At 57.8% G+C, this 9,829-nt stretch overlaps 1 protein-coding gene across 1 annotated transcript; it reads right to left on the bottom strand.

The window, feature by feature from the left end:
* Positions 1-379: 379 nt before the first annotated feature.
* On the bottom strand, positions 380-5,453 carry LOC144269469 (selenoprotein Pb-like). Its single transcript, XM_077825167.1, has 4 exons — positions 5,245-5,453; positions 4,710-4,922; positions 2,267-2,402; positions 380-670 (listed from the first exon to the last, which is right to left on the bottom strand). The coding sequence occupies exons 1-4, from the start codon at positions 5,451-5,453 to the stop codon at positions 380-382; spliced, it is 849 nt and encodes a 282-aa protein (XP_077681293.1).
* Positions 5,454-9,829: the final 4,376 nt, after the last annotated feature.

Here is a 9,829-nt window from a genome sequence, read left to right as displayed (position 1 = left end):
TTGCGCCACGGGCTTCATTGAGCGCGGACAAGCGGGATCTGTGGAGGAAGGGATCAGAATCGGCCCCAAGGTGGGAGACTGCAGTGCCTCCATGTGTTGGGGGCGGGGGATATTCCCCGCGGGCAGCTGCGATGCAGAGGGAAAGGCGCGGGTGGGCCTCGGGGGTGGGGGGCCGAGCAGGGCCGTACCTGGTGCCAAAGGGGCTTGTGCTACACTCGAGGTTTTGTTTGAGCAGCGCTATGCCATTCACCACCACCGGGGAGCGCTGTGCAGGCGGGGGTATCTGTGCGTGGGAGACAGAGTCCCACACTGGTGAATGAACCTGGCCATCCTGCCATGCGGTGAGCTTGTGGCATCTCCACAGCACGCGGCACCCCCTTTATGCCACATCCCCTTCCTCCTCCTCCTTGGGTGCTGGCACCTCCGGCTGCTGCCCCTGGGGGGGCTCTTGGTGGTGGCTGTGGGTGGGGGAGGAGGCCTGGGGATCGCTGTTGCTGCTGGCTCTGTGGTGGTGAGGGCGGTGGGCTTTGCTCTCGTGGGGGGCCAGCTCCTGTTCCTTCTCTTCCAGCTCAGGGTGGGCTTTGCTCTCGTGGGGGGCCAGCTCCTGTTCCTTCTCTTCCAGCTCAGGAGGCTGGCTGAGACTCTTGGGTCCCTCTGCTGTGCCGTTTGCCTGGGAAGGTAACATCAGGGCTGGTGTGTTACACAGACAGACATGCATGTACACTGCTTTGGAATGACTTGGCTAGGGGGTCTGTGTCACCACTGCCCCCTACTGGATAGAATCAGAGTGGGATCATAAACCCTATATTGCCAAAAGGGGGTGGAGAGTCTCTGATGGGGGTCTAAATTAGCTGTTACCACCCAAGAAAGATCTTGGAGTCATTGCGGATAATTCTCTGAAAACATCCACTCAATGTGCAGCGGCAGCCAAAAAAGTGAACGGTGTTAGGAACCATGAGGAAAGGGATAGATAATAAGACAGAAATGATCATATCGCCTCTCTAGAAATCCATGGTATGCCCACACCTGGATACTGTGTGCTGATGTGGTTGCTCTGTCTTAAAAAAGAATTGGAAAAGGTCTAGAGAAAGGGAAGAAAAATGATGAGGGGGATGGAACAGCTTCCATATGAGGAGAGATTAAAAAGTGGCATGTTTCAGAGATGACAAAAGGGGGATACGATGGAAGTCTATAAAATCATGACTGGTGTGGAGAAAGTGAATCGGGAAGTGTTATTTACTCCTTCTCATAACACAAGAGCTATGAGTCACCTGATGAAATTAACAGGCAGCAGGTTTAAAACAAACAAAAGGAAGTATTTCTTCACACAATGCACAGTCAACCTGTGGAACTCCTTGCCAGGAGATGTTGTGAAGGCCAGAAGTATAACTGGGTTCAAAAAAGAATTACACAGGAATATAAGAACAGCCATACTAGGTCAGACCAAAGGTCCATCTAGCCCAGTATCCTACCGACAGTGGCCAGCGCCAGGTGCCCCAGAGGGAATGAACAGAACAGGGAATCATCAAGTGATCCATCCCCTGTTGCTTATTCCCAGCTCCTGGCAAACAGAGGCTAGGGACCCCAACCCCATAGATGCTGACTGGAGTCGGGGGTCGAGCACCTCCCGGCTGTTTGAAATGTCGGCACCTGTGAGCGTCCCTGCCCATCCTGGCTAATAGCCATTGATGGACCTATCCTCCATAAACTTATCGAGCTCTTTTCTGAACCCTGTTCTAGTCTTGGCCTTCACAACATCAGTGATAAGTTCATGGAGGACAGGTCCATCAATGGCTATTAGCCAAGGTGGTCAGGGCCCCACCCCCATGCTCTGGGTGTCCCTAAACCTCTGACTGCCAGAGGCTGGGACTGGGCGACAGGGGATGGATCACTCGAAATCGCCCTGTTCTGTTCATTCCCTTGGAAGCATCAGGCCCCAGCCACTGTCGGCAGACAGGACACTGGGCTAGATGGACCTTTGGTCTGACCCAGTACGACCACTCATGTTCTTACCGTAACCCCTATATTGCCAACAGAGGGTGGGGAGTCTCATCTCCTGCTGTTAGCAGGGGGCTGTGCTAGGGGAACAGGAGGACGGCAGCTCTCCCTGCTGCTGCCCTGAGAGTCCCTGGGGTGCAGTATCGCGACCACCATGAAGCCGTAGGTGGCTCGGTCAGGGGGATGGGTCAGTTCAAACGCCATGGGGGCAGATGAGGCCTTCAACCCCCATGCGACCCTGTGGCCTGCCCCATGAGCTGCTCCTTACCTCCTGGGTGCTGTTGGAGTAGAGGGAGCAGTTGCCACAGACGTCCTTGGCGTAGGTGAAGCGCACGGCCGACTCCACGTAGCGGAAGTGCAGGAAGCTGTAGGGTAACGGGATGTGGAAAGCCAGCCGGCCACACCTGCAGAGCAAAGCCTGGGGATCAGTTACGGAGGCTGGTGCCCCAGAGAGCAGGACAAACCCCACGAGAATGCACGAGACACGTGTGTTTGTGCGCTGCTGCCCTCTGCTGGAAGGAATCGGCTCCGCTCACATGTTAGTGACTCTGTCACCCGCGAGTGGCCACGGGCATGAGACAAGAATAAAAGCCGTAATGCTACAAACAGACCCTGGCGATTCTCCTGCAGCTCGGGGGATAGAGGCTGGGGAGAGCACCAAGGCCCGCGTTCGATACCACTGACTGTGTAGTATGGGGTCACAGCTGGGTTATGCCAAGTGGGGCTGGGCAGAAGGACTGGCAGGGGGAGGAGGATCAGTGCTAACACCCCTTCCCTGTTCCCAGGCACACATGGGCCTCGGGAAATGCTTCTCCGCCACCCTGGCTAGTGGAACGCCCAACCCTAGGGGTACAAGGTTGTGGGTGTGGACCCAGAGGGGCCGGCACTCCAGAGCCAGCACCCCACCAAGGATCCGGGGCAGAGGAGGGGCGTCTTTGCCTTGCTTTACAATAGCTGTGGGTAAAGGGAGGGGGCTCTGGGGGCTGCAGAGCTTCTTCCACCCTCAGCTACTGTCAGTGGCAGAGCCAGGGAAAGGCCAGCGCCTCTGGACTGAGGGGAGGAGACACACAGGCCAGCTCCAGAGAAAGACACTGACGGCAGGTGGGAAAAACCACGGCTCCAGGAAGGGCTTGTGACCTTCACAGTCTGAATCCCTCCCTTTTTTCTTGGCAGTTCCCAGCCCCTCCAGCCCACTGCGCTGCCCCAGCACATCCCAGGGCAGGTTGCTGACTGTGCTGTGTGATTAGCACCCCCGTCCCCAGGCTTTCCGGCTGGCCCCTCCACCGGCCAAAGTTCAAGGGTCCCTGGAGCAGGCGATATCGGAGGGTTAAGACAACAAGGCAGGGAGCAAGTTGCACGACCGAGCCGGGCGGGGGCCGTTGGTGCAGAGGAGGGGCAGGGAAATGGAGGGCCTTGGGGGCAGAGGGATGGGCACAGAAACAGGGAAGTTGGATCCCCATAGTGTGGGCTGCCTGGGACTAGGGGGTTTAGTCTGGTTGGTGATAGATCCTGGGGCCAGCCCCCAAATCAGTGGATCAGGATCTGAGTGAAGTGACTCTCAGGGATTTGTACAGAGACTCCCTTGCTATGCCCCTTGCCTGGCTTCCGCTTGTCTGTCTGTCCATCTACCCTCCAACTGTGAGCGCCTGAGGGCAGGATGGCCCCCGCTGGCATGTCTGGAAAATGCCTGGAAAGCTGTGGGCATTGCAATCAGTAATGAACAATATCCTCCTTCCCTTGGGCATTCATGGGGTAGGCCTTGGCTGGCTCGGTCCCAGCTCTTCAGCAGAGCAGACAGCTGGGGCGGTGGGTGGTGGTACCAGCAGGCCAGGATAGAGCCCCCTCGGCCAGCAGCTACGTGACCATTTAGGCTCAGCAGCGGTAGCGCGAGCAGTAGGAGAACACGCCACCACCATCACTTGGCCTTTCCCTAGTTCTGTTCTCCCCGGATCCCCACGTGCATCACTGGCACGAGTTAACCTCATGTCCCCTGCAGTGAGGTGCAGAGCAGTTAAGTGGCCTACCTAGAAGTCATACAGCAAATGAGGGGTGAAGCTGAAAATAGAACCCAGGAGCCCTGGCCTCCAACCCAATAACCACTAGGCCACACTCCCCTCTCAGGGTCAGGAATAGAACCCAGGAGTCCTGGCCTCCAATCCAATAACTAGGGTGACCAGCCGTCCATTTTTAAAGGGACAGTCCCATTTTGGGGACTTTTTCTTATATAGACGCTTATTACTCCCTCCCGTCCTGTTTTTTCACAGTTGCTAGCTGGTAACCCTACCAATAACCATTAGACCATGCTGCCTTCTCAGGGTCAGGAATAGAACCCAGGAGTCCTGGCTCCCAGTCCAATAACCACTAGGCCACGCTTACCTCTCAGGGCCAGGAATAGAACCCAGGAGTCCTGACTGCTCCTTCCCTATGTGTGTCACTGTGTTACATTCCCCCACCCTCCCCGACCAGGTTTCACCGAGGCCAGTTGGGGGGTTAGCCAGGTCCCCGGAGCCCTGCAGCCTGGCTGGATGTGCTCCATAAAGCTTCGAGTTCTTTTCCTTGACCAGGAGCCATCGGATCAAGGCTGCTCAGACATGCCGGGCACAGGTTAAACACTCAGAGCCTGCTCCTTAGAAACGAAGGCAGACTGGCTGGTGTGCGCCCCAGAGGGGCAGATAGCCCTGAGGAGGGGCTGCCGGGTCCTAGGCACTCACCGGTCGTAGATGAAGAAGTCGTCCTTGTCCCCGTCCAGGATCTGCCAGACATCCGGCTCCAAGATCTCCTGCTGGTAAACGGGGACCCCCTCTGGGGCCAGGCGCTTCAGCTCCCAGAACATGGCCCTGGAGAGCGGCGCCTTCTCGTTCACGATCATGTAGCTGATGTTGGCCAGCCCGTCCTGGGACAGCTTCTCACGCAAGCCCCCGAGACTGGGGAGGTGGGGAGAGTGGGGGTGAACTCTCGCTAATGCTCTGTGTCACGGTCACCCCGCCACCCCCCGGCGCAAACACCAAAGAGGAAGGACGTGACATTGCCCCGGATTGCTGCCCCTGCCCTCTGGGGATGAAAGGGGCGGGGGGGTCCATGGGCCTCCATAATCCCTCTGCTGAGGCTGCCAGCAAAGGGGCCAGAGCTAAGCAGTGGCAATTGCCCACTGGAAAATGGACTGAGACCCCCCAGCTCCCCACTCCCCCTTGCCTAGCTCCATCTTCTGCTCCCCACCCTGTGGTGCACGCCCCCGCCTTTGCTCACCTGTTGGCTTGCTTCAGGCAGAACTGTCAGCTGGCCTTCAGCAGGGCCACCACCGTCACCTGCCCCAGGGCCCCTGCCATCGGGGCCGTCCCGTTGATCTCCCACAGTGGAGCCGGCTGGCAGAGCCGGGTCTTGTTCTCGGCCACTTCTGCCAGCGTGGCCGCCACCAGCCCCAGCAGGGTAGCCAGGGCTAGGGTCGGGAGCCCCATCCTAGCCACCCCCTCCTCGGCCTGGGGAGCGAGAGGAGTGGTAGAGACATGCTGGCATTGACCATCGCTCTTGCATGATCAGAAGGGGAGCAGCTGAGACACGAGACGGGGTTGGCTAGACACCCACTTTTCCCCCAGCGGAGCTCCTCTGAGCTGGGGTGGCGGGGACGACACTCCAGGTTAGCTCAGACACAAGCTCCTGATACAGACCCATGCAGGGGCATACGCCTCCACACCCTTTCCCCCACAATCCCCAAGGAGCCTGAGCAGACCGCCTTCCATCTCCACCGCGCTGTTTGCCCAGAAGCATCCCAAAGCACTTGACCAACAACGCTGTAAATACAGGCATTGTTCGCCCAGCACTGAAATGCAGCCATCTCTGGGGTGGAAAGCAGCATCTGTGACCCACAGCAAAGCCACCCAACAGAAGGGAGAATTCCACATTCAGTGGAAAGAGCGGAGTCTAATTACCTGCCGGCTGGGCCACTCCGGCTAACAGCCCTTCTCTTGGGGACAGTGCTGGGGGAGCTCTAAATTAAGTCTCAGCTGAAATACAGCACCTTGTGCTGTGCTGGGGTGTTGGAGTCAGCACCAACTCAACAGGGAGGAAGCCCCTCGCTGCACCAGCCCGTGTGGACTGAAAGCCCTTGTCACTTGTACCTCAGCTAATGTAAGTGCAGGTGTGATCCATCTTTAGAGGAGCCTGATCTTTATAACAATCATACCAAGCTTCTTGCCTATATAAAATCCCGCAGCAGTGAGTTCCACACGCTACTGTGCATCATAAACAAACAATCTATTTCTCCAGGGGACCTAGAAATAGGGGCCCTCCCTGGACCCGCTATCAAACCCCTTCATCCCTCAGCCCGTACATATTCTTTATGGGGTAGGGGGGAGGAACAGCTGCCACTTCAAAACAAAACCCACCCAACCCGGTCCCAGCCCCCCACACTGACATAAAGGCTCAGCTTTGCCCATTGTGTAGAACAGCTGCCTGTTACAGTGGCGTGATAAGTCCCTGTTTGTACTGGCTAGCGAGCAAGTGGTGGGTTTTGCAACATTTGCCCGGGAGCACAAAGCTGCATTGATTTTCCTGGGAGCGATACAAAAGTGCAGCCGTTCAGTGCACGTGCTTGACTGGAAGGCAGTGTTCAAATGGCTCGCCTGGGCCAAGGGGAGCCAGGGTTCGGGTTCTAGTCCGATCTCTGGAAGGGGGGGGCGTCTAGTGGATAGATTAGGGGCCTGGAAGTCAGAACTCTTGGGTTCTAGTCCAATCTCTTGGAGGGGAGTTGGGGCTGGTGGATAGCTTGGGGACTGGAAGTCAGGATTTTTGGGTTCTGTTCCCATCTCTGGAAGGGGAATGGGGCCTAGTGGCTAGATCCAGGGACTTGGCACCAGCATTCCTGCAGTCTGTTCCAAATCCTGCCAGTGACTTGCTATGGGATCTTGGGTAAATCCCTTCACTTACCTGTTGCAACTTTAGGGTGCCAGTAACAATACCGTTGTTCCTCAGTTTCCCCACCTGTAAAACGGAAGCTATAACTAGTCTGACCCACCTTGCAGCGGGGTCGTTAGGGCTAATGAATTAGTGCTGGTGAAGCACAGACACTCCATGGACAGCCACGCAATACAGTGAGTGCAAAGTATAAAAAGCCATTCAAAGCAAACCGCTCATTCCCGCCCCCACCAGCCCGGAGTGGGAGGGCTTGTCCCTAGGTTTTTAGCCCAATAATTGCCATTTCCCCTCACTCGGCCTGTCCTGAAAGGTCTCCTGGTTACTGGTGTTTACAGCTGTCCCCAGTCTTCCTCCCCACACGGCCCTGTTTACTCCTGGTGAATGTCCACAGCTGCAGCTCATGGAATGATTCAGCCAAGATTTTAAACACCCAGCCAGCCAGGAACCCGGAGCACCAGTCCCCAGAGGCAATTGCATCTACAGCATGTTATGGCCTGACAGTTACTGCTCTCCAGCAGACAGGCAAACAGAACCCGCTGCATGCAATGGGGGAGGAGGGGGGCGTTTAATGATGCTTGGGGGGGTGGGGCAGCATTGGGAATATCTTGCCGTTTCCACTGGGAAAAATCTCACCCAGCTCTTTTCTGCCTTTGAGTTCCCTTGTGGGGAATAAACCCAGCCCGGCCCGATGCTTAACCCTGCATCACACCTCTGCCATGCTGAGCCAACTCGTCGAATGCAGAGCCCCATAGTCCCCCCCAGTCTCGACTGATGAGAGGCCCCCCCCCGGACACTGGCCTGAGAACAGAGAGACGGTTTGTAGTATCATCCCTTTTGTACTAATTCTCTCTTGGCCCTGTAATGCCCCCAACCCCCTTCCCCACCCCAAGCCAGGAATTTGTTCCAAGCCATGTGTACAGAGCACACCCCTGGCCTCACCCTGACAGGACCCACAACTCCCTGCACTTCTCAGGATCAGGCCCTTCACCCCTAGCATCCTCAGAGTTGCCCGGTCCCTCCCCCCCAAAAGAAACCGGCCGGAGATACTCTGCCTTCTCGCCTGTGTCCAGTGCCGCTGTCCCGTGCTCTGTGCTCTCCCGGGCGGGCGAGACACCCCCTCCAGCCCCCAGCTCTCCTTTTATCTCCTCACCCGGCTTGCTCCGCCCAGGAGAGAGGGAGGAGGCTGGGGGCGGCCGCAGAGCTCCCCCCAACACACACAGTGGGGAACAACAAGCCAGCCAGGGCCTACCGGTGCCAACCGCCAGCCCCGCTCCTTGTTCACTCGAAGGCCCCTGCCAGGCCCCCCTGCAGCGGCTGGGCCTCGGGGTCACAGCCAGCTCCCCCGGGGCACAGCCCCTCCCGGCAGCGCCATTGGGAAAAGGCGCAATGTTGCTGTAAAAGCAGACAAGTCAATACTCCCCCCCCCCCCCCGCCCCCGGCACACACACACCAGGCTGGGAGGGGGACGCTCCTCCCAGATCAGTGGGGGGTATCACTGCTCGGCTGGGAGGCAATCCCGCAGCAGGCCCTGATCGCTGAGCCAGTAGCAGGCGGTCTTAGGAGCCAGCACCAAGAAGATACCTCAATTTTCTGCTGGCAATCAGAGGAAGAGCATTAACCTGGTGCCCCAGCATAGGCAATTCAAGCCGGCCCCCACCCACAGTTTCAGCTCCAGGCAGGAGCTTTCTCTGTTGCCTCCCCTCCCAAGCAGCTGCTCTGGTTTGCCCCAGAGGTGGCTGCACAGCAGTGGTGGGTGACGTAATCCCTTGTACAGGGCTTTGCTCTCAACGGGGCTGGAGAGAGGGACGTGTGGTGGCGGTTTGCTGTGTGTGGCTGGCATGGTTTGCCTCGCCAGGTAGCGAGACCGCGCGCTCTCCGCCCTCAGGCCTGCTAGAGAGAAACTGGGGGGGCTGCTAGGGGGTGGGTGCTGGGTTGGCCCATCATTGCTCAGAGAGCAACCCTGCCTGCTTGGGAAGAAAGCTATTAGCAGGGAGGGAGCCGGCTGGCTGGGGAGAGGACTTGGCCCAGGGACCAATTAGGGTGAAGGCTATTGACAAAATGCTGGGGGGGCTCAGGCCTGGGAGTCAGGCTCACTGCATGCTCTTGGGGACATTGCTTAACCTTTGAGTGTGTTTCCCCATCTGTACCAGAAGGATCTCAAAGCACACACCCACCCACCCCCCGTTCCAGGAGCCGCGCTACTCCCAGACTCAGGTGGGGAAACTGAGGCAAAGGGGCTGTTTGTTACCCCACGTTCCAAGACACGCGTGTCAGACAGGATAAGAACACGGATCTGCTGCCACTTTGCCAGTGCATTAACCCATGACCAGGGGCCTTCTTTTGAGCACCTAACTGAACCCCCCCATCAGTGTTTCTCTCGTTACCTGGGGGGGAATTCAGCAAGGAAGCTTACAGGCAGGCCACTGAATAATGGCCGCGCTTGGGAAGAGAGCGGGGAAACTCGCTGCCTGGACACTGGGAAAGGGACACACACCGTGAGCTCTCAGCAAATATTTGAGCAGCTATCGCAGGGGGCTCTGTGCAAAACCATGATAAGTGGGGGAAGGGCTCTGCTCTGAACCCGAGCTCCCCTGACTGCAAGGACAAACAGAGCCCAGGCAAGGGACAGGGTTCCCAGGTGGAGGATTCGCGTCACTCCGACTTCGAGCACGCAGAGACATATTGAGCGTAGACAGTGCTTAATTCGTCCTGAAACCGGGGCGGGGTGCGAGCGAGTTCTGTTACTTTCATAACTGCTGTGGCAAGGCCGGGGGGCTCGGGGCTGCCAGGCCCAGAGGTGCCGCGGCTCAGTCCAGGCTCGGATTAATCATTGAGCACGGGCCAGTACGTGCTGCCATGTGCTCCCAGGGCCCCGGCCCCAGCAGAGCCAGGGCCAAGTGGAAACCGCCTCGCAGGTCAG

This window comes from Eretmochelys imbricata, chromosome 8 (assembly GCF_965152235.1).
Source record: "Eretmochelys imbricata isolate rEreImb1 chromosome 8, rEreImb1.hap1, whole genome shotgun sequence".
Taxonomy (NCBI): domain Eukaryota; kingdom Metazoa; phylum Chordata; order Testudines; family Cheloniidae; genus Eretmochelys; species Eretmochelys imbricata.
The sequence above is the reverse complement of the archived record's forward strand: the minus strand, read 5'-3'. Positions and strand labels throughout refer to the sequence as shown.